At 38.9% G+C, this 22,442-nt stretch overlaps 2 protein-coding genes across 2 annotated transcripts in view; one reads left to right on the plus strand and one right to left on the minus strand.

The window, feature by feature from the left end:
- Nucleotides 1-942: 942 nt before the first annotated feature.
- On the minus strand, nucleotides 943-12,674 carry cfap251 (cilia and flagella associated protein 251). The gene is made up of 20 exons (XM_088305726.1): nucleotides 12,525-12,674; nucleotides 11,480-11,620; nucleotides 11,299-11,408; nucleotides 10,409-10,517; nucleotides 10,229-10,309; nucleotides 10,056-10,133; nucleotides 9,901-9,942; nucleotides 8,051-8,322; nucleotides 7,489-7,665; nucleotides 6,487-6,737; nucleotides 5,658-5,809; nucleotides 5,068-5,229; nucleotides 4,725-4,909; nucleotides 3,285-3,399; nucleotides 3,045-3,208; nucleotides 2,815-2,905; nucleotides 2,578-2,721; nucleotides 2,200-2,431; nucleotides 1,183-1,290; nucleotides 943-1,106 (listed from the first exon to the last, which is right to left on the minus strand). Exons 1-20 carry the CDS (start codon nucleotides 12,672-12,674, stop codon nucleotides 943-945), a joined length of 2,928 nt encoding a protein of 975 aa, XP_088161852.1.
- A 1,724-nt stretch (nucleotides 12,675-14,398) lies between these two features.
- kntc1 (kinetochore associated 1) overlaps nucleotides 14,399-22,442 on the plus strand; it is a 31,003-nt gene continuing 22,959 nt past the window's right edge. The window contains exons 1-18 of the mRNA XM_088293684.1: nucleotides 14,399-14,545; nucleotides 14,696-14,842; nucleotides 16,267-16,387; nucleotides 16,668-16,783; nucleotides 16,875-16,953; nucleotides 17,893-17,970; nucleotides 18,058-18,092; nucleotides 18,167-18,277; nucleotides 19,137-19,230; nucleotides 19,388-19,440; nucleotides 19,574-19,689; nucleotides 20,020-20,074; nucleotides 20,151-20,249; nucleotides 20,605-20,648; nucleotides 20,745-20,807; nucleotides 20,906-20,981; nucleotides 21,309-21,434; nucleotides 22,217-22,383. Of these exons, the coding sequence (XP_088149810.1) occupies nucleotides 14,714-14,842; nucleotides 16,267-16,387; nucleotides 16,668-16,783; nucleotides 16,875-16,953; nucleotides 17,893-17,970; nucleotides 18,058-18,092; nucleotides 18,167-18,277; nucleotides 19,137-19,230; nucleotides 19,388-19,440; nucleotides 19,574-19,689; nucleotides 20,020-20,074; nucleotides 20,151-20,249; nucleotides 20,605-20,648; nucleotides 20,745-20,807; nucleotides 20,906-20,981; nucleotides 21,309-21,434; nucleotides 22,217-22,383 (1,562 nt within the window). The 5' untranslated portion in view covers nucleotides 14,399-14,545; nucleotides 14,696-14,713. The remainder of the gene's footprint in view (nucleotides 14,546-14,695; nucleotides 14,843-16,266; nucleotides 16,388-16,667; nucleotides 16,784-16,874; nucleotides 16,954-17,892; nucleotides 17,971-18,057; nucleotides 18,093-18,166; nucleotides 18,278-19,136; nucleotides 19,231-19,387; nucleotides 19,441-19,573; nucleotides 19,690-20,019; nucleotides 20,075-20,150; nucleotides 20,250-20,604; nucleotides 20,649-20,744; nucleotides 20,808-20,905; nucleotides 20,982-21,308; nucleotides 21,435-22,216; nucleotides 22,384-22,442) is intronic.

Here is a 22,442-nt window from a genome sequence, read left to right on the forward strand (position 1 = left end):
TCATTATAATAGAGACAGGCGGAGCTCAGAGCAGGAAGTGTCTTTCGGGGGTCACAAGATTACTGATTGGTTCGTGTCAGAGCCCCACCCTTCAACTACACTTAAACGCGTTATTCTCCACGTGAACTTGATTATGTCTTGCTTATGCATTTTTTTCTTCATTTCTTTATTTATTATGTTGAAGTTCAATTTGATATATGTCATTTTGGAAAATGACGTACATATTTTTCATACAATATATTTTAATGGCTTTCTTTTTTATCGTGCTTTTCAATGGGCAGTGAAACAAGAAGCTAAAATGGGAAGGAGAGGTAGTAATGTATCCATCCATTATCTGTTCCGCTTCTCCTCACGAGTATCGCGGGGGTTCTGGAGCCTATCTCAGCTGTCTTAGGGCAGTAAGCAGGGTACACCCTGAACTGGTTGCCAGCCAATCGCGGGGCGCACAAAGACGAACAACCATCTGTGCTTAAACTCATACCTCGGTACCAATTTAGAGAGTTATATCAACCTACCATACACAGGGGGCACAGGGAAAACATGCAAACTCCACACAGGAAGGCCGGAACCAAACCCTGTACCTTTGCACTGTGAGGCCATCGTGCTAACTTGTCGCCCACCGTGCCACCCAGGTAGTAATGTATAATTCATACAATTACTTTCCATACATATAGTGCTCATTGCTCTTACAATTCATCCCTATAACACATGCATGCACAAGCCTTATTTTGGATGAATATTTAGTAGTTATACTTATTTATTACACTGAGGGAGGGGGAAGCTTGCAATGTAATTTCTGGGATTTTCTCATACAGTAGTCACACAAAACCATCTTTCTTATATATGGATGGGTATACCCACATTGTACACGTATACTGATACAGAATCATATAATTGTTGTTAATTATGTGTAGTAATGAATAATAACAATTATTATGTCATTCAGTCATCATCAAGCTGTTGGTCTGATGCTTTTTGTCCTTTTGTGAACGTCATTGATGGCGATGACGACGATGATGATGGGAGGCCCAGGATGTGATGTGTAAATATCTCCATGGATATGTTCTCCGGGATCACATTCTCCAAAGCGTATTCTTGGCTCACGTCTACAAAAAAAGCAGCAAAAAGTAATATTACATATGAAAGTTTAAATACTGAAACCGTGGTAGTATTTGTACATACTGTCAGTTTTAAAGAAGTCAACGTCAGGGCTTTCCTCTTCTTTCACTTCAAAGAGGCCTAACAGTGTAGTGAAACACTCTGCCAGCTCATCCTCTGTCATGGCTTCCCCTGTTTCAACAGACCACCAAATCAAGTCAAAAGTGTGGCGCACGTACAATTTATTAGGGGAGCAACCATATTGTGGCAAAGGGCAATTTCTGCATTCAGCAGCATGTCCTCCCATGAGCATGCATGAATGAATTTGCCTGTCATGGCAGAGTCTACAAACCAAAGTGAAAACCACGCAGTGCAATATTTTTGTTTGTGGGTATAAATGTTAGCGAACATGAACAGGCTGTATATTAGTAGCCTGGAGACCAAGACTAATAGCTGTAGCAGAAATTGAGTTTGGTCATAGTCTCATCAAGTGCATTTCTGAAGCAGTGCAAACCTGAGGAAATAGAGCAAAATGAATTAGTCAGAAACGAGTGGACATGACGTAAAAGAAAAAAAAAATGCTGCCAGCACCGTCAGCTGCTGGGGTTTAAATGACTATGTGTTTCTGGTTATTTAAAACTGATTTAATGCTGAATGATGTTCACAAACTATCATCTCTACCGTGTGCCATTTTAATTGAAGGGCTTCCGCCATCGAAGATTGATGTTGTGCACAAAGGATATGTCACAGCAAATAAATTAATTTGATTGGACGGGTCGTTTTGAACTGGGCCCCAACCGTGGTGGATGGCAAGCGTTCCAGACCCACATTCTTAGTGGGTATGGCTTGCCAGGCTCGTATTTTAGTAGACTATGGATGGATGGATTTCCGGGTTCGTTTCAATGAAGAAAGACAACAGTACAAAAAACATTCCTCTAGATCAGCAAAGAAGCTGGTTCTATAGCGACTGCCATAAACTGGACCAACTGTCGACAAATTATATTCTACTATTTTGTAAATTATAGTTCTTATGTTTGTGAGCAGGATACTTTGTGGTTCTTTGCCCAAGACGATAGGACCGTACCAGTTTGTATTGTATACCTCGGACCTGCAGGAGCTCCAGCATTTGGTCCCTGTGGAGAATGGGTTGTCCTGCGGGACTGCCAGGCTCGCCGAGGACCTCAAAGGCTGTAGCTAACTCGTCTGCCGAGATGCCAAAGGCCGGCCGGTGATTGACGTAGAGTTTGATGAGCTCCTCCAGGTTGATATCTGTGATGTACTCTCCCGTTTCTGTGTACTGGCCCAACTTCACCTCGTTTAGCATGTCTTCAACCTGTTCAAAATAATACTGTGAGCTTCTATTCCATGCAGGGATACATTTCCAGACCCATGAGCGGTGAAAGTCCATGAGAGAGAACTCTTCAATTTGTTCCCATACTGCATAGATAATACAAGGAAACGGTAAAATGTAGAGCGTACTTCTTCTTCAGTAGGGTAGTAGGCCAAAGCCCGCATGAGGGAAGGTAATTCCGTCAGTGGGATTTTGGGAGACAGCTGCCGTGTTTCCATGGACTCCAGGCCTTGATTGTGAATTTGACAGTAATAGAAAAAGTCTTCAATTTCCTACAGAATAGAACAGCACAGGCAATTGTTTGCTGTAAATTATATTCCAAGTTATTCTGCTATACTGGTTTCATGGTGACATTTCACACTCACCCTGTAGAATTCTCCATTCCTGCCTCCCTCCAAAAGAGTGTAATATGGCTCCAACTCCTTTCCTCCCAAAGATGCTGCTCCCTCCAGGGCACTGCACTCAGTGGAAAGAGCCAAAACATGCTCAAAATACATACTACACAGAACTGTAGCTACTAAACTCACCAGGTTTCACAGACAGACACACAGTTCAGATATGACAGGAGAGAAGGATGTTAAAATGTTAAGGTTACCTGTAGCTTATCTGCCATGACAGAACAGTGCAGTCAGGACCACCTGCAGTGAAAACAAACAGTCCGTCGTGGGAGTAGGCGAAGGCGGACACCCCGGTCGGATGGCAGACAACCGCTTGGGACTTGTAGGGGTTGCCGTCCAGAGGCAGGATCTGCAGGCCAACCTGGAGGTACGAGCAGGTCTCCTCTCACTTGGTCTTGGGCGATCAAAAGTGCAGCATATATGCTTAGTGCACCGACCTTATCCTCTGTGACGTACGCCATGTAATAGGAGCCGCTCTCGTTGCCTTCGCATGTTGGTAGAATCCCGATTTTCTTAACGGGGCTTCCATACGTCGGTCCGAGGAGGGTCTTTCTTTTGGAGGTAATAAAAAAAACCAAGATGCCTAATTTGCTTTCATTTCACGATGATGTTTAATGCTGCCTGTTGGCTATGATTTTAAAGTGGCTTATTTATTCAGTTAAAGATGGAAATTTTCCATGGGCAAAAATCTTTACTTTTACTCATCATTGACATTTTTATTATGTTCTATCAATATCATCATTTTATTCAAATTAATATTTATTTAATATTAACATAGATTTTGTCAATCAATTTGTGCTTACATGTTTTATGTAATTATCTATTGAACTGTTTTTATTCCATCGATGATGTAGTGGTACACTCGCTATACTTGTGTGTCGGCACTCAGTGACGTTGTCTGTGTGTGCCCTGTAACTGGCTGGTGATCAGTTTAGGGTGTAATGCGCATTTTGCCCATGGTCAGCTGGGATATGCTCCAGCACCAGCTTCCTACATTTTTTCATTTCACATATTTATATAATTCTTTGATATTTTATTTAGAAATGTATGACTCAGTGTTTTGTTTATTTTATTTTGATAAAATATGGCTGTATTTTGGGTTTTTGTCATGATCCGCGTCGGGCATGACAGGGGTTTTGTTGTTTTCGTGTGCATGCGGTTTTGTTATTGTTTTCGTCACCTCCCTGCCATGTGCACTTTGTTTTGGTTTTGTCAGCTGAGTGGGGCGTTTCCCCTCAGCACTCGTCCTCACCAGTCACGCACCTGCTCATCGTTACCCATCACACACCTGATCCCCATCTGCTCCCCTGATTACCGGACTATTTAAGCTTCCCATGCCATCAACCCAGTGTCGGATCAATATCCCGCTTGCTCCCTGTTGCTGCCTTACGGACTTTATGACTCTTGCATTGATTTCGTTCATGTACTTGTTTTTGTTCTCGCCCTCGCTCACGTCCCTTTGTACTTCGTCCCAGTTTATGTTCTCGTCCTGACCCAGTTTTGTCACGTTTAGCTTGTCTTTGTTATTTTGCACCCTGCCACGTTTGTTTGTCCACGCCACGTTGTTTGTCCTCATCTTGATTAATTTAATAAATTCCCCTTTAAGTTACCCTTATGCCTGGCTTCCCCGCATTCTTGGGTCCACCCTCCTCCTCGCCAACCGGCGACCTCGACAGTTTTATGTTTGATCTTTCATCACATATGACAGTGTTATAATCCATACAAAAATGTATTTAATTAACTGAGTTATTGTACATTTGTACTATTTATTTCTATGTATTTCTTTTATTAATCATTGATTTGAATTATTTCTTTTATTGTAAAAGATATCTGTTTATTTTCATATTCATGAAAAAAATTATGGTGATGTTTGCTACCTGCACGTCTTGGACATGCTGTTGAAAAGCTTCATCTTGTATTGGTCCGAGGCAACCACCAGAAACTCCTCAGCGCTCAGTGGCGGGTACCAGGTCATGCATTTGGGCACTGCACTCTGCTCAAGGCGCTTGGAGCTCAGAATGACCAGCTGGCCCACTTCACTGCTCTCCACGTCGTACTCCACCTGTTAATTCCAAGAGATGAGGTCGACATGGTCTACTCTACACCAGCAGCCAACTGTGGTCAATTATTAAAAACATTAACACCTGTAAAATGGTGTATTTTAACTCATTTATTTTCTTTCATTATCTACAAAATCTCATCTACCACTTGTGGACTCACCAGCAGGCGGTCCACACCCAGCGTGAACAGTCTAGGCTTGGCGCTGTCCTGCTGCACCCCAAACAGGAGGTCCGTAATGGGTTTGTAGTGGGAGCGGTACCTACCCAAGTAGATCCACTGAGGCGGTTGCATGCGAAATAACGTCACCGCCTTCCCCACATCCTAATAGGGACAACTTCATTATTATTAAGGATATTAAATATTAACAGTGCCCTCCATAATTTATTGGCCTACCGGGTTAAAATGTCTTAAAAGTCTTAAAATAAATTTGGGTTTTTTTGCAGAAGCATACTCCCGTGTTGAAAATTGTAAAAACGGTTCACCGGCCTCAGAATCAAGCCCCTCCAATGGTCATCTCAGGCCCTAGCCCTTAACCCCATTGAAAACCTGAGCATTGAGAGTGTTGGTGGAGGGAAAAATCTCAAACATGCAGGATACACAGTATATATCGTAGAGTCCCGTGTATTTTACTAAAAAAAGACTATATTTGGTCCCACTAAACAGTGAAATTTGAGGGTAAAATATCCATCATAAAATTCAAAGTAATATTTACTCTTAGAATTTTACGCTGAAGAAACAAGGCAACTTACTGCAGTGGCAAGGTATCTGGAGTCATGTGAAAAGCTCATGTGGCTGATGCTGTCTGGGGGGTAATCAAAACACTCCTTGGGATCACTTTGTAAAGTGTCGGCATCCAGAAAGTGGACGGCTCCGCTCGCAAAACCGACCGCAAGATAGCGTCCTGCACAGGAATAAATGGGTCAGCGTCCAATTAAAATCCACATTTTACACCACGTCCCAAATTACAATGGAAATTACGTTTTTCTCTGATATTAGTCTGTGCAAATGGCACTCAGCATCGACTATTTGAAAATAATTTTAATGTTTTTAAATAAACCTCCCATGGAAAGCTTTCTTCAAAATATTTTTTTCTTCAAATGGACTGCTCCAAATTATTATGCACGGCATTGTTTCAAGACATTTTATTGGATGTGAAGAACTGAAAGGCTTTTGTATCTTATGAAAGAAAAAAACTACAGTATTTCAATCAAAAATATCTTAACAGTTACATGGGACCTCTTTGCAATTCTTGCATCCATTGAACATGCGCGTTTTTGGCTTTGGTTTGGATTGTTTTACGCAAAATAACACAGCATTTTTGTTTTGCTTTGCGCAAACTAAAAAAAACAAAAACAAAAAAACCCCATCAAATTGTCCCAAGTAAGGCACCGTTCCTTTTTTTACCTAAAATTGCGTTATTTTTGACCCAACTGTTTTTAGAGCGATTGATTAGTGTTGATTGACTAGTACGCGTAATTGTCTTACTAGTGAGGACAAAGAGTGGACCGTACTCGTACATGGACCATAATCTGAATATCAGGGATATGGAATAATGCTCAAACGGCTTTCCAAACTCACCTTGAGGGTCAATGGTGACACACTGGATTTCTTTCTCTTTCTCCAAGACCGTCCTGCAGATGGTCCGCTTTTGCCGGTAGTCCCAAACTTTTAAAGTGCCGTTGACGTTGCCCATGACCACAGCGGGCTGTTTGGGATGGCAGGCCACAGCGTGGAGAGGGTTGCAGTTCTCCTGCAGCAGGACTCGCCACGTGCTTCTTTCCACATTAACGTGGACAACCGCGGAGGTAGACGAGGACACCACAAAGTTCCTGCACAGCGTGACAAAATCAGCAGGAATAACACCTGAGATAAAATTGTGCGATCTTATATTGCATAAAATGCTTGATGAGATTAACTGCGGAAATATTAGATCATGGGAAATGGGAGAAAATGACATCACTAATTACAAAATGAAATTTGACAAAATAAAATTTGATTACAAGTGAAACGAGAGATTAGAAGAGTTGATGGATTTCAAATGAAAGATTAGATAAAATATAATGTAAAATGAGATTATTTATGATTATTCCATTATTAGTTTACACATGAGAGATCCAATGAGGAGAAAATGCATGCGATGTGTGGGATTAGATTAGATTAATTTTATTTGTAAATGTGAAACGTAAAATGAGAAAATAGATGAGATTACATTTGCAATGAGGGGAAAAACATGGAATCACACATGCATGAAATGAGAGATGAGATGATAAATGACGTGAAATGAGGGATTAGATTCAATGAAATTAAATGAGAAGTGGAATATGAGACAAGAGATGAGATTGGGCAATAAGAGAAAAAAAACAAAATCACAGATATAAAATGAAATATAAAATGACAGATGATGTGAAAACGAGCAATTAGAAAAGATGTGATTACCTGTGAAATGGGCAATTAGACAATAAATGAGATTCCACTTGACATGAGATATTACGTGTGAAATGAGTAACGAGACGACATTACATTCTTGTACTGTTGCATTGTGTAAAAGTTTCTTCGCTGGTGACTGAAGAGGACATTTACCTGCCAAGGAGTGGCTTGGTATCCACGGTGCCGTCTTCCAGATATCCTTGCGCAAACTCCTTAGAAAAGGAAATGGAGACAATGGGGTCCAGGTTCAATTGGGTGAACCAGGTCAGAAGCAGCATGTTTTCATCGTAAAAGTTGACATGGCCTCGAGTGTCTCCAGTCACAATGCAGCTGTCATGTGAAAGAAACAAATACAACTGGAGAAAGTACTTTCATTCTTTTGTGATCGATAACGATTCCACATCTTAGCCCGTAATTATGTACTATTTCTAATGAGAGCTGCTGTGGTAACATAAAACATGAGAACAATTTGATGTTTGAATCGGTCGAGAATGGTTGAAGAAGCAGACATAGAATGTCTCTTGGTCTAGTAATTTTAGTGTGATTTGTGAAATATTTGTAAATTTCAGCTGAACAGTTTAACGTTCTGTAAATAAAAATGTCTTCATTAATTTGGGAATGTTGGCATGAAGATCACGATGGTATGATTTGAACAATAATAATACAAATACATTTGTGTGCACGTATCAAATAAAACGATGAGTCCTGTACTTACTTGTCTATCACAGCTAGCACAGTGATGGGATGCTCCTGCAGTGAGATGATCTTCACATGGTCCCGGCTCAGCCTTTGGTTGGATTCCAAGTCCTGCGTGAGATCCCAGACCATGATAACTCCTGCTCTCGATGGGGTTATGATTCGGAGTTCTCGCCAGTGGAACACAGACGGACTCAGAGGCCCGCCTGCAAGTTTGAGGATTTCGCAGTACTCGGGTGTGGAATGGGGGAAGAGAGACGTGTTCAGTTCCAGGGTGGCTGCGTCGCCAAGCTGATGAGATGAAACAAGAAAAAATACATCGAATATATCACGGAGGCTGTGGTGTGAGAAAGAAATGATGATAAAGGAAGGGTGGCAGGGATGGATGGCACCCTGATCACCATTGAGCCTGATAACAACCCTGAGTAGTGAAGGATCAGAGGGGAGCTATCACACCTTTGGTGCCTGCTTAAATTCCACCAGTGACGGAAAACAGGTCAAGATATCGGAAAGGCGTTGGAGAGTTATAGAACATAAAAGACTAGAACCAAATATGCAGAAATTTAATGAATGCAAGGCCGAAACACAGAGAAAATTAGCTCTTAAACCGTGTTACTGGAACATCAACGGATATAGTAAGGGAAATTACAATGTCTTGCACCTGGCTACTTTTGAGATGGAGGTGCATGATCCCCAGCCTCGAGCTGCAGGTGGACCACATAAATGGGTTAATAAAACAGTAGATTACAAGCATGGGATTAATAAAACAATACCATGGATTTGGAAAACACAACTAACAATGTATACATCTCGGATAAGAAAAGAATCCAGGCCTGCTAGATTTGTGTTACACCCAGTGACAAAATCGGCGTGGGTTCAGCACCTACCTACCCCTGACGATTTATTTAATGTGTCAAAAGGGAATTTTGGTCAAATTTATAAAATTGTGGTTAAAAGAGTTTGATGCCCCATTGAGGAAAATCAAGGGGACATTGTACTCAGGTGGGATCAAGGCGCAAGCACATTAGGCACTGGTAGGATGTCTCGACGGGTGGGAAAGAATTTCAGAACACCGGTTTGGACTTTCTCCCAATAGATCCCACGAGAAAAGCAGGGATCTGACAAAATATAATGCAAATATATAACGTAATGATATACATTTTCAAATATACAAATATCAGGAAAAACGATCACTTATCTGTCAAATAATAAAAAAAATATTTAAAAAATTAAAAAAATAATATTATTGAGGGATATGTTAACAAACTCTAATCATTACAAATATATCCAATATTTAACGATGGACTACATCCAAAATAAAGAGGGGAAAAAATATATAAAAAGACAAGTTATAAAAAACAAATATGAATACATATTTGGAAGTTTTATAAAATATGTAGAGCAATGATTCTACCACTAGTGTTACGTGAGCAAGCAAGTACAAATCGGTGTAAATAAACTTTTCAATCATACACATTTGCATTTAACTTTAAGAACTGTTCGTTTTTCAAATTTAATTGTTTTAAAAGTCAAGTTTAATGATAAAGACCTTAATCACAAATCATAAAAAAATATATTATTATTATATTTTGAAAAATCAATAAATTAAAAACAATGCAAAAGTTTTTGTAGATGAAATATTACCAGCATATATATATGATAATATGAACCGTTACAAATGTTAAAACTGAAATTATAGAGCTAAAAGGATGAACATGATTACTTTAAGCTGCATTATAAAGCCAGCAATTAATAGAAAAAAATAATCATAGTATTTATCTAAATATATTTTCATATTTATAATTGGAGAAAAATATACACGATAAATGATATATTGAATAAACAATGTGCCAAGGTGTAAACGATTACCTTAATAATTTTTAGTGGAACATATTGCAAACATCTTTGTGCCTGAAAAAAAGAGGAAACTTTTTATTACAAAAAAAAACAACTCAGTGGAATTAATGGAACAACAGTGCCTCTTCAATTGGATGGTGGACTAGGTCAAAGAGGCCACTACTCACCGTGCTGTAAAACAACACTTGGCTTTCACTGCTGCTCAGCAACTGAGTGCTATTGTTTGGGTTAAAAATGATGTGATTCTGTAAAACAAGTCAATATTGGAGCATTTCTTAAATATTATTTGCCCGAATGAAAATCTGTCTGCGAGCTGGTGATTAAATTCAATTAGACTTACTTGATAACCAAATTCAGGGCTCAGCTCTGTGCGCCACAGCGGTTCATGGCAGTCATTAGTCCATTCCCAGATACACACACACTGTGAGAAACAGCAATGTTATCACTGAAAGTTCAAAGCTATTCATTCACGATCCACCCAATCCACCAGAAGAGATAGAAAGCAGTAACTTTTACTCACTTGAGCTCGCTCCTTCCCGAGCGTCACAAGCTGTTTGGCATCCCCCGAAAATGCGATGGCAATGACTCCCCCGTCGGGATGGCAGTCGAACAATGTGTGCACGGGAATGCTGAAATGTTCCAAACGCAATATTAGGGATGTTCAACACTATTTTTCTCAGATCGATGCCAGTACGAGTATTCACTTTTTGAGTACTCACCGAGACCAAGTACAGATACCTGTAATATTTAAAATTTAAACACAACGACAAATAGTGACACAAAGACATTTTTTAAAGATGCGGTTGTGTCAAACTGCCGCAGTGTAGCGGCAAATACTGCCGGAGAGGATTTAATCTTTTTTTTTTTTTGCATTACGCATGCAGGCTGGTATTGGCTCACCTCCATGAGACCTTACATTAAGACTGGCATTGACCCAGTTGAGTCTGCCTCTACCCCTCTGGCATTGACCCAGTTGAGGGGTCAATGCCAGAGGGGTAGAGGCAGACTCAACTTCAGTAACAATTTTCATGACTCCAGCCTTGGAGTTTGTATTTTGAGCAATTTGACGAATTTTAATACCATAAAACTAATTTACAATAGCCTATCTATGGCGTTGCTCATGGTTCGTTTACTTTAAGGTAGCTGACTTTTGTTCAACAAATGAATCTGATTTGGTTAAACATCCCAATTAGATTATTTTTGTTAAATCGTTCAAATCTATTTGCCACTAACAGTATTTGGAGAACTGGGCAAGCTTATTTCATTTTAACAAAGTGACGTTATATGATACACTTCCATTTCTTGACAGTAAAGAAGTGAGAACACTTTAGAAAGTTTGGTTTAATAAGTTTAATTTGTTGAAAGCAAATGTTTATTGTGGTATGCTGTAAATTCGTCAAAAATACCTACCCAGAGTATGAATCCCACAGTATGACAGTGCTTTTTTCATTCTGGTCGGCCGTCGCGATCCAGCGTCGGTCTTCACTGACGCACATACATGAAATGGGAGAGCAGTGACCCTGAAAAATATCAAATCAACTGGCTTATTTTATGTGTGTTGTTGTTGAATCCTATTTTTTGATATTACTACCTGGAGTATGTGCTGGGAGTTGGTGGTGTGATTGTAAAGGATCCCGACGTGAGCTCCGGCATAGAGGAAGACCAGCTGACTGTGGTCTTGCAGAACGTACACGGGAAGAGAGGAATTCACCCCAGAAACCCAATCAAGTGACTAAATGATGGGTGAATGGACATCACACTTGAGGATACAGTTTACTTTATACATTTGACTTTTTACACAGTGGTACCTTGACAAACTTGTTTAATTTAAAAGCTTGGTGACAGAAATAACCATTAACCATCAATTGTACTCATTGAAAATGCCATTAATCCATTACAGCGCCCGAAAACAACATTGTTGTTGCATGTTTTTAATTTTAGCAAAATAGCTAAGAATGTTGCTAATAAAGTGATTTTAAAAAGTGTAATTACTGTACGCTCTTAAAACTTCTGGGTTACAAGTAACCCATATTGGGTGAATAAGATAATCCAGCGCCAGGTCCAAAATGGACCAAGCCATTGCTGGGTTATTTATACCCATCAGATTGAGGTGAGGATTTAATCCAACATATTGGGTCAAGATGTCGAACCAAAAAGGGGTAAAATCTACCCTTAGTGATGAGTAAAAGCTATCAAGAAATGGGTTATCAAAACTCTCAAGACGTCAGGGTTAAATTACCCCAATTTTAGCAAATAAATTGGACTGACCCGCTACTTGGGTCAATTTGAGCCAACTTTCTGGGTTGTTTGGCACACAAAATGGAAAACAACACAGCATTGTGTAAGTGTGTCGTATTCATGTGATGAATATATGCCTTTAAAGGGCATGGTCGAGTGAGTGACATTAGAGTCTGGAGTTGGTCGTGGTGGCAAATTTGTCTCTGTGTGAGCATTTAGGATGTGAGTTTCAAGTGTTCTCATTTTGTATTTGTGTTTGATAGTTTGTCCTATCCCAAAAACTGCTGAACGGGCATCGCAAAGAAATTGACCAAGCGTCGGCTCGTAACTCAAAAAATTAATAAATTGGGGCTGTGGGAGGTCAGGGTCCCACTGCATTGAATGATACATGTACTTACCAATGCATGTGTTCTACTGTGTGTGGTCTCCTGTGCGAAGAGGGTTTCTCTGGTTGCAGTGTAGACTTGAGACTCCCTGCTTTGCCTTAGTTTGTCAATGTCACTTACGTAACTTTTTGGGGGGGTTTCGGGACCCTGCGCTTCAGACATTTCGCCTGGAAAACAAAATCAATTAAAAATCATTGTGGAGGAAAAGAAAACTTGCTGGGTTGTTGATGTGCCACACTAGACACTGGAAAATCACTGAGAATGAACAAGAGAACAAACAGGCCTTACTCTTACTACCTTGTCCGCATTTTTGTTACAATTTGTAAGGGGGGGGGAACAATACTCATGTGAATTGGCATGGTTTTAATGTTCTTCCACCCCTTGGCAGATTCATCATTTTATGGTGCTACAGTAGTTTGATGAAGAATTTAATTAAATCGTGTAGACCTGTGATTCACAAAGAGTTGTAAAGGAGTAAAAGTTTAGAGAAACACGGATGTACACTGTTCAAAAATTTTAATTAAAAAAAAACATGAACAAAAAAAAACAGTTAAGGTTTAATATTCTCCCCTTAAACATGTAAGGTAGGAAATTGATTCCAATTGATGAACATTCTCTGCTAGGTAACCACAAACTCTTGTCTTTTTTTTTTTACGACAGGATATGTTTTTAGCGCAAGTGTTTATATTGGGAAACAATTCATACTCGATTCGTGAAATATGACGTATAATTTGTCAATAAAGCTTTTACAATTATTTCATTCTCCTTGTTATGCCAACCAGAAACTGACAGAACTGCGAATCGCGAAAGAAATTTTTCAAAAATGTTAATTAACACATCAACTACACTTAGTTCAGTAAAACAAACAGACGTTATGTTCATCCCCTGAGAGTTGCCAAGCTTTTATAGAAAACTATCACTGACAACCTTGCCGAAATCACTTGCCTGGTTATCACGTTACAGCTGCGACATAAGAAGACCTCACTCCTCGTCAAATGGTTCAATTATTAGTTGAATTTAGATTTTTCTCGATTATAAACCAGTCATTTTACGAAATCAATGCCAATCGTTAGTAATGGTCGAGAACTGAATAATTTGGAGTCGTTGTCGTTGCCTGGATACCATTCACTACACACGTTGTCCAATGATTTCAAATTAAAAGCATAGTATGTTAAAACTTGAATATAAACGGCCAAAATTACATTTAGCTATCATTAACTGAAATTAATTTGTAATTTATGTTTGTGTTTCCGTAAATTATGTGGTAAAGGGTAGTCTTTATTGTTAGGGTTGATAAAATACTTTATTATGAAACTCCATCTTTGGTCACGATTGGCACACGTAAAGAATCTCGCATGCCCGTAAATCAGCCGGTGCGCCATATTGAATGTATCAAGTCTGCCGTCTGATGTTATGATGAATTTAAGAAAGCGACTATAATTCCATTCATCCACCCACACTCTCATATATCGATCTATCTCTCTCTCTCTCTCCCCCTCCCTGCCTCCCTCCCTAGCTATCTATCTATCTAGCTTGATAGCTATCTAATATTGTTCCCTTTATATCTGTTTCACGATAATAATGCGGACGACCACTGACTACCAATATGGCTCGTAACTTTGTTTAATTCTATGTCACTATCTTGTTGCCAGTATCTTAAATTCACGCTACCATTGCGCGCCAGCTGATAGGGCGAGACTTGTGTTTCGCATTCCTAAATTTGCCCTGACTTTTATTTGTCAGGTAAAACTTTTCCCTCAACTCTCAACATCCCTTTCCCACCACAGGGGCAATTTATTTGATAAGAGTGGTTAATTATAGATGAAGTTTAAAAGCGTAATTTGTGTAGCGTGTTTTCATTCAGTAAAATTAGTATTTTGTATAAACGCCAGGCGGAGACCGTACCTGAAAGAACTCATTTAGGGCCTCCGAAATTTGTACTCCGGGGCTATTCACCGCCCGCCAATTTCTAAAGTTGATGGTTGCAGTTGTTTGGATGTCAGTTATGATAATACTTTAATTTCGCCAGAAAGGTGAGACAAAATGTTATATTTATTACAAAGCCGCTGTTTTATTAGCGAACGTTACTTCTTTTTGAGTTAGCCAGTTGAACTACGATGATGAATGCAATTGACATGACAGAAACATAAGCTTGTCTGAATGAAAAAACTATACTGTGTTAGCTTCCCAAAGAAGCGGCGATGTGGAACGACGTGGAGGTTTTGGTCAACGAGGATTCGGGCACTGTCCGCTTTGGCAATGTGCCAGCGGAGAAGAGTGGCAATAGCTTGTACCAGCTGGACACACTGGTCAAAGTGTCCTCGACTGAGGTAAAAGACTCGACAGATGGCTACAAGACGACTGGGACATTACAGACTCGACGCTGGTTTATCGGTTTTCGACGATTTCCAGTTCCTACGGCGACGACGTTACCACTTTTAGAACTGGCACGGGCGGTTTTACAGGGTGGCAAGCCGTGGCAGAGCCCCCCTTCCCTGAATTTAAAGAGTTAAAAAAAAAGAAAAAAAAAAAAATATATATATATATATATATATATATATATATATATATATATTACGCCTTAGTTCTTAGCAAGGTTAATGTAGTTAATGAAAACTAACGATAAAACTAAAACCATAATTGAACAAATGTTTTTGTAAGTAAAATAAAACTTTTGAAAACTTCAAACTAACTGAAAATAGAACTTAGGTTGACAAAGCAAACTAAAAGTAATTTTAATTATAGCAAAAATGCCCTTCATTTTCATCTTTGGCAATTGATTTAATACATGAGCCTTTGGGGTTGACTACCGAATAAAGTGCCACCCGATAATGTTGCTCCCTGGCGACAAGTTTGCGTCTTTGGATTTCGGCTAAAATGGCCCAGTTGCTTTTGTCATTTAACCTAACCTGAATCCCAACGTTAGATAAGAAGTGCTTTCCTTTTTCGGTTTGTATATGAAAAAATTACTAGGGTATATAATAGTACAGTGGGTCTAATATTTCTCAAAATGAATTCAAGACAAATACACTTTAGAAGTTGACAACTTTGTAAACGCACCATCCTAGCTTTTGAAGCATTTCTTTCCACTGCACTTAATGTAATTCAAAGTATGTGGACAGTTGTAGAGTATCTGTAATTGATTTCTGGGTTGGTTTGATGGTTGTTTTGAAAATGTATTTTTTTATCATTATATTTTTGTTGAATTTTCATAAAAAATTTGTACCATGTTGCTTTTTTAAAAATCTTGCACACAAGTAATACATAAAATTAAAAAAGAAGAAAACTAATAATAACTAAGCAAACCGGCCTCAAAACTATCTACATTTAAAAATACAAAACTCAAAACGCAATAAAACAATAACTATAATGAATATTCCGAAAGTATAATAAACCTGGTTCTCAGGTACGTGCTTTACATTGATTTTCATTTTCTATCCAATAATGTCAATAATCTGATTCCATCATTTGAATGATCATATTTCCTGTTCAAATACATGTGAAAGAAGCGAAGAGCAGCTCGGAGTGCCACTGTTCCCTGTGTGCAGATTTAAAACAACACAAAAAAACCCCACTGAGACCATGAAACGTTGAAAAACAATAAGTGTTGCTTGATGCCTGGAAGTGTCCCGTGTTGGGAGTATAATTTGAGGACCCCCTTTATTGAACATTGTTTGTTATTGTGGCTGTGGTAAGACACTGAGCCACCTTTGTTGAACTAATGAAGGTCCCCAAATCTCATTTTCCCTTGCAGGTACAGTCAGACCCTCAACTCTACTCCATCAGTGGAAGCAATTGGAGTATTCTTGTTGCCGACAAGACGGTCATCCTCTTCGACCAGAGCTACCAGAACGTTCTGCTGCTGCTTCACTTTGGTATGAAATTCCCACAAAGAGGTCACAGCAGCTCTTTGTTTCACATTCAAAGATGAAATGAACGGAGAATGTCATTTGCGGGACTACATTGTTGCACAAAGTGTCTTTACGCTGTTATTCAAATATAATTCACTTAATGACCCTGCAGTACCGCAGTCCTCGAACACCTGTAACGTGACACTGGTTGACTTCCAAGTTCTCATTTCAAACCACGTTTTTTGGTCTTCTGTAATTTTATTTTCATAATAAGGGTTCTCAAAAATGTTTTCTTGTTCCCTAGAAAGTGACGTGGACGTCATCGATGTGTGCCTGGGGGGACAATTTGTGCTGGTGTGCGAAAGAAACGGCAACCTGCACTTGATCTTTGTTCCACACAAGAGAATACTCCTCACCAAAGTATGACTGTTTTACATTGTGGAAAAAACATACATTGGATGCCTCCTTTTAGCACCATGTTGGCCTTCACTGATGTTTGTGTTTTGGACAGGCTTTGGTTGTTAAACCAATCGACTGCGACAAGAAAACTTATCTTGCTATAATCACAGAAGAAAACAAGGCGTCACAAGGTAAATGGCAAGGTTTATAAACTGGAGAGGGGCTCGGCATGGATCTTCACCGCAATATATATCATCGCTATTTTAGCGGTGGGCAACATGGCTTTAATTTTTTTTCCCTTACGCCAATGATTTTTTCACCTGCAGAAAAAGCAAATTACAATGCTATTTTTCCAATGTATTCTTGTTAGTTTTTTTTCCCCTTGTGGGATTTGCCTTGTTTGTCCTCATATCGAACACTTTCAACCTTTTTTTTCCGTTCTCGATGCGATACGATATCAGACGGAATGTTGCATGCTTTTTTTTTCCTTTTTTTTTTCAGTATCAACTAAGATATTTGATCAAGTGATACTCTTCAAACAAAGCACAATAGTCAGCAGTTTGTATGAGAAAATAAATGACCCAGTTATTCCAAACATTTGGGTTCCATAACTTGAACCTCAAACATGAGCATGTACTGCACCTGGAGAAAGTAAATACGATATAAATTAAAGGACCCTGAGAAATAACGCTAACAAAGGAAGTGGAAACAAATTACACGCTTTGAAGTGCAAAATAATAATTTAAGGTTACTTCAGTACATTCAGAATCAATTTCTTACATTCCGTACGGTATAAGGTGGTAACGGAGTCTGGAATAGATTGTTCGAAAATGTGCTATGAGCAAATTTTTGAGGTTTTGGGTACATCCAATATCAATATCGTATCGGGACACCCCTACTCCATTTCAAATAATGTCCTGTTTTGGAATAAAGAGAAATTAAAAGGTTTTATTTATTTTTATTTTTTAATTATGTGTTTCTTCACAAGAACTAACCCGCCTAGTTAATAAAACAAAAAAAATCCCCAGAATCGCCCTTCCTCATGGCATTGGACATGGCACAGTAGTCAATAAAATAACACCAACCGTACTTTTGATTTTTTTTTTTAAATGTATTTATTTTTTCTCTAGGCCTGTACAATGTGTTTCTCATTATAAAGGATGGCTTCTTCCACATTGCCAACCTTAATTTGGTCAGAATCAAAACAGGTACTTATACGCAGCAATGTTTATAATCTCAGTCAGTCTGATTTTCAGTCTCATGTAAGATATATATATATGTTTTTTTTGTCCTAGCCATTGAAAATATGGACATGGCCACTTTAAAAGAGGTGAGTAAATGTGTTTTTCTTTCCATGTGCTTGCCTAATTAGTTAAGCAGAAACATTTTTTTTGGTGGATGCAGCTTCAGAGTGTTATCAAGATAGATTTCTGCTCCACCGAGATGTACCACAACAAAGGCTGCAGCAACGCAGTCACCTTCAATTTGGCCAATGAAATCCATTTATTGATCGGGGTGAGTGCGCCTTTCTTACTTTTGTGATATATTCGTGCATTAGGGCCATTCCATGCCAAATTTCTCAGTGAGTTTAACCAAGCAGAATTTTGATTTCGATAAAACTTGCTGTACTTGTTGATTAAATAATGATGGCACAACACAAAATCTCAAATTTTATGTAAATCGGAGCAAGGCTTTAGGAGTTACTGCTCGATGAATTTTGACATTTTTATCATAAAGAGGCGTGGCCACTTTCCTTTGACTCCTTATATTTCAGCAAAACTGGTATTGTCTGAAAGGGAATTCAACAAGGCTTCCAAATCTGCAATCTTTTAAAAGATTGGTACATATTTTTGTAACTTTACCTTTTGAGCTTTGATTTAACCTTGAAATTGACTTTGTGATTCCACCGACATTAACAAAACTTTTCAGGAAATGTAATCTCTCACCGGTTCTCTAAAACTAGCCATACCGCAAATTGTAAGTTGAATATTAATTCAAAGTCTGAGCATAGGTAAAATCAAAATCACTTTGGGTTAAAATTTTCAGATTTTTGTTTTTTAATTTAATTTATTTATTTATATATTTATTTTTTTAGGTGATGTTTAATTGAATGACCCCGTATGCTGAAACTGAAGATAACAATAATGAAATACTATTGTACTCGCTCAACTTTCAACTGTCAGTTAGGTACATTTGTATCTCCATCAGATGTCGACATATTGCTATATGTTTAAGACTCACAAATATATCTGATTAAAGCCTCCAGTGGCTGGCCTTGACAAGAAACAGTAGCTTCAAGCTAGCTCGCAGGCTAATAGGCTTCAGACTGGCTCTTTCAATATGTCACCAGTCAGCATCTGTTGCAATTTGACAGGGAAACGGGGCGCATGCAGTTACTCATTGGACCATCGACCCTCATCAATCCAAGATGTGTCTCGCTCACTCCTTGGACAATAGTTTGATAGCAGGTGAGGGAAAATACATGTTGACATGAAACTGACAATTTAGAGTCTAGACCAATTGCACAAAGATATAAATCATCCAGATGTTGTTCTAGAACGCCTAATAAAAGGTAGTCCTTAAAAAAAAAAATAACACACACGTCTGTTTTTCCCTACTTCAAAGGTGTAAAGAAAATGGTGGTGATGGGAACTTTTCTGTGCATTCTTGACACGGAGGTGAGATTACTGTCATAAAAGTAACTTTCTGGTATAAACAGAGTGCTTTGTCACAGATGTTTTATTTAGACACACAGATAAAAAAAAAGACACGCCTCATTTGATTTTCATTGCCTTACTTTGTTTTTTCCAGGAAGTCCTGAGCCTTTGGGACGTTCCTTTCCTTGTCATGGTTCACATCTGGCCAAATGTCTCTCTTCTTGACTTTGAAATAATCACCGAATGCGGCTCTGCTGTATTGGTAGAATGGTAAGTTTGATACCGTTGCTTTAAACCCATCAACCACTAATGGCAAAAGGTGTAGGATATTGTGCTTTTGGGTGACATTTCTGGAAAAAACATACCTTTACAAGTAAACTTAATTTGACATTTTCTAAACTTTTGAATAATCAGATCTCTTAACTTTGAAAGTTATTCAGTCAAATGAAGTTATCCAATAACTGTTCTAGTGCATTTTAGACTCACCTTAAAATATCACCCAAAAGCCCGACAAGGTTAACTTTTTTTTCTTTCTCCATTTGTAGTTCTGTATGTTGTTTTCCTTGGGCAGCCATGTTAACTCAGTGCTATTGATTACAGGCAAGCGGAAGGCAGTGTGAAGATGATCACCCTGGAGAAGCAAGACAAGAGTCAGGTAGTGGCGTCAGTTCATCATTCAAGCTTTTGCATTGCTCAACTTGAAAATGTATTGACCATATTTATATTTTTAGATCAACTCCCTGAGGATCCGATGTTTGCCCTCCATGACATTTTGCTACTGCTTGGATGTCTTCTCAGTGTCCTGCCTAGTCCAGATGAAAATAAGCATGGTGATGGATTGCAATTTTGAAACCATTTCCACATCGTGAACTGTGCAAATAATGTGACGACCTGTTAAACGTTTGACTTTATGAAACTGTCTGTACGGCCCAAATTTTTTATTTCTTCTCTCTTTTTTTTTTTTAATTCTTTTTAAAGTAAAACATTTTGTAGGCTAGGATGTTGCTTGCTAGACAAAAGCATGGGGACAGGATTGCATTAGGAGGGAGTCCTTTTACTTCACATAAATTCCTGTGTATGTTTTTATCTTTTTGTCAAGGCTGCACTTTCTTTTGGAGTACAGGTGAAAAAAAAAACTTTCTGCTCATATCTGCACTTGTTAATACGTTATGCCTTCTGTTTCAGGACAACATTTATTTCGTGGAGGGGATTAATACCACTTCAGAAAGGTAATGTTTTTTCATGAGCCAGCATGATATTCACCAGCCAATTTTGTGGCCACTGCTACTTCATACTGTATAATTTCTCCTTTGCGGCTGGACCAGTCAAGGAGAATGTGTTTCCTCCATCATCATACGCTGTTTGACGGAGGCCTTGCCTGATAACAGGTAGGACAATTATGATTATTATTTTTTTAATACCGCTTATGCCATATTTTACCATTAATTTCATTTATTGTGGCACATTTTGTCCTCTCTTCCACCAGACTGAGCAGACTACTTAAAAAACACAGATTTGAAGAGGCTGAAAAGTTTGCTGATTTATTTGAACTGGATTTAGAGGTATGGTTGCTATTTTGAAAGCTTTCCTCGTAAAAAAATCAATACATTTTGCTCACGTGTTTAATACTTGTGAATGTGTGTCTGTAAGGAGTCGTGGCTTCCACGTCCAATGTTCTGTTTTAAAAACATGTATTTATCTATCCATCCACTATCCAAATGTAGAGTGAATAAATTAACTTCTTTTTTGGTCCCTTTTTACTTTCCACCCATTTGTGAAATTTTGGTTTGGTGGTGCGCCGTGATTTGTTTTCTCATGTAGTATGTGCCTTGGCTCAATAAAGGTTGGGGAAACACTCCTCTGAATCTAAAATGCTGTTTTCTGTTCAGCTGGTTTACAAGGGGAAGCTGGCTTTCTTGCTGGAGGAGATGGCCTCAACGTCAGTGGGTGACCACGGACATGTCGTATTGTCCGAACTTGTGGAGGAGGCCAGAATTAACCTGATGAAAATCGCTGTGAGTGCTGTTGAGTCTCTAGAGGAACAAATTAAATAATACTCATGCTCAATGACTCATGCTTTGTACAGACACGCGTAGAGTACTGATTCAACTCCTCTACTTTAGTAACAGTAATAACAACTTACATACAATATGGATGGCACAACAACAACAACAACAAAAAAACAATACACTCAAAACTGTTCAAACAGAATCATATGATACAAAAGCAATCAAACACAAACAATAGAATATCATTAAATACAATATAACTGAAACAAGTTCAGTCTCATGCAGAGTTGATAGACAGAATAAACATGGACAGTAAGGGGGGGTTGTCTAATGTACAGAGTGTGGTGTCGGCAACAACAACAACAACAAAAAAACTATTAATTTCTCTCTGAGGTTCCTCTTAGACCTCAGTACCTTCAGAAACAGCGATTCAGCTGAACTTATGCATCAGGCAAGAGCGTAGGAATGGAGCAGTTCAGAGTCGTAAGGTGGGGTAAGACTTTAAGAAAAATAGCAGAATCTAGACACTAAAGTGCACAGGATGTCCGTAGAGGAAGGCAAGAATATGATAATCGTGATAAGATATGCTCCCTCCTTCATTAAGAGGTGAGCCAGCATCCTTACAGTAGTAAGTGGAGCCTTTTAAATCCAGTGAGTGTAAGTAAAAATTCATCAGAAAAATAAATTCTTCAGTAAAGTACAGATCCTGTACCTGAGAAAAAAGTATAACAGCAACTCTGTATTTGTAGTACTAAGTTACTTCCCACCATTGCTTACATGTGCTCCAGGATGAGAAATTTGTGGTGGATTACTGCATCAAGGCTCCGTGGCCGACTTTCGACATGGCGGAGAAGATGCTGAGCTACGCCGCCACGCGTTCTTCATCTTTACATATCTTGGAGGCCTTAGCCAGTCTGGCGACATTCTGCGGCCTTCACGGCCAGGACAAATTCAAGTACGCGCTTGCGTTTTGGAGCAACATCTACAGTATTGTAGTCCTGGTTATTTATAATG

Source organism: Idiotropiscis lumnitzeri, chromosome 1 (genome assembly GCF_059441095.1).
Source record: "Idiotropiscis lumnitzeri isolate Australia: NSW breed Sydney's pygmy pipehorse chromosome 1, RoL_Ilum_1.0, whole genome shotgun sequence".
In the NCBI taxonomy this organism is placed as follows: Eukaryota; Metazoa; Chordata; class Actinopteri; order Syngnathiformes; family Syngnathidae; genus Idiotropiscis; species Idiotropiscis lumnitzeri.

Bases quoted from the DNA above. Each gene is read 5' to 3' on its own strand.
- cfap251 (XM_088305726.1), bottom strand. From the start codon at position 12,674: ATGTCTGAAGCGCAGGGTCCCGAAACCCCCCCAAAAAGTTACGTAAGT. The intron at 5,810-6,486 runs GTGAGTTTGGAA...ATTCCTGTGCAG, and splicing joins TGTCACCATTGACCCTCAAG to GACGCTATCTTGCGGTCGGT. The intron at 3,400-4,724 runs GTAGCAAACATC...TACCTCCAAAAG, and splicing joins AGCATGTCCAAGACGTGCAG to AAAGACCCTCCTCGGACCGA.